General features: G+C 56.4%; 1 protein-coding gene across 1 annotated transcript in view; it reads left to right on the top strand.

Annotated features, from left to right (window-relative positions):
• ITGB1BP2 (integrin subunit beta 1 binding protein 2) overlaps positions 1-470 on the top strand; it is a 12,734-nt gene that overhangs the window by 8,090 nt on the left and 4,174 nt on the right. Inside the window, exons 6-7 of the mRNA XM_019521006.1 lie at positions 4-149; positions 421-464. Of these exons, the coding sequence (XP_019376551.1) occupies positions 4-149; positions 421-464 (190 nt within the window). The remainder of the gene's footprint in view (positions 1-3; positions 150-420; positions 465-470) is intronic.

The following is a 470-nucleotide window of genomic DNA, read 5'->3' as shown; positions in this document are numbered from 1 at the left end:
CAGCCTCTTTATGCTGCATTTCTTTTGCAGCTCTGATGAGCTGAGACAGCAGCTGCCAATTAAAGTGTCCAGGTCTCTGGAGCAGGTGTTGGAGAAACTGAATCTGACCTCTGAAGACCAGCCCCCAAAGGGGGGCTCCTTATGCCAGGGTGAGAAGGTGGAACTGAGTCTGACAAGGTGCCGTGGGGCTGTGCATTGCAGGAAGCACAGAGGACCCACAACTCTCAGGCTGCATGTGCTATGCATACAGCCTCCAGGCTGGTGGGGAGGTGGGAGAGGGATGTGAGCAGGGATGCAAGGCAAGGGCAGTGGTGTGAGCTCCTAGGAACAGCAGCTACAGCTAGGGGCAGTGGGCAGAGGTCTGGGATGATTGTCTTGAGCCTGGGGAGTGAAGATCTCTACTGTGTATGTTGACTGCAGCAGAGGCTGTCCCAGAGGTGAGAACTGAAGCCCCTTGCCAGAACCCCGGC

This window comes from Gavialis gangeticus, unplaced genomic scaffold, assembly GCF_001723915.1.
Source record: "Gavialis gangeticus isolate Ggan-Ray unplaced genomic scaffold, GavGan_comp1, whole genome shotgun sequence".
Taxonomy (NCBI): Eukaryota; Metazoa; Chordata; order Crocodylia; family Gavialidae; genus Gavialis; species Gavialis gangeticus.
This window is presented reverse-complemented; position numbering and strand designations above follow the sequence as displayed.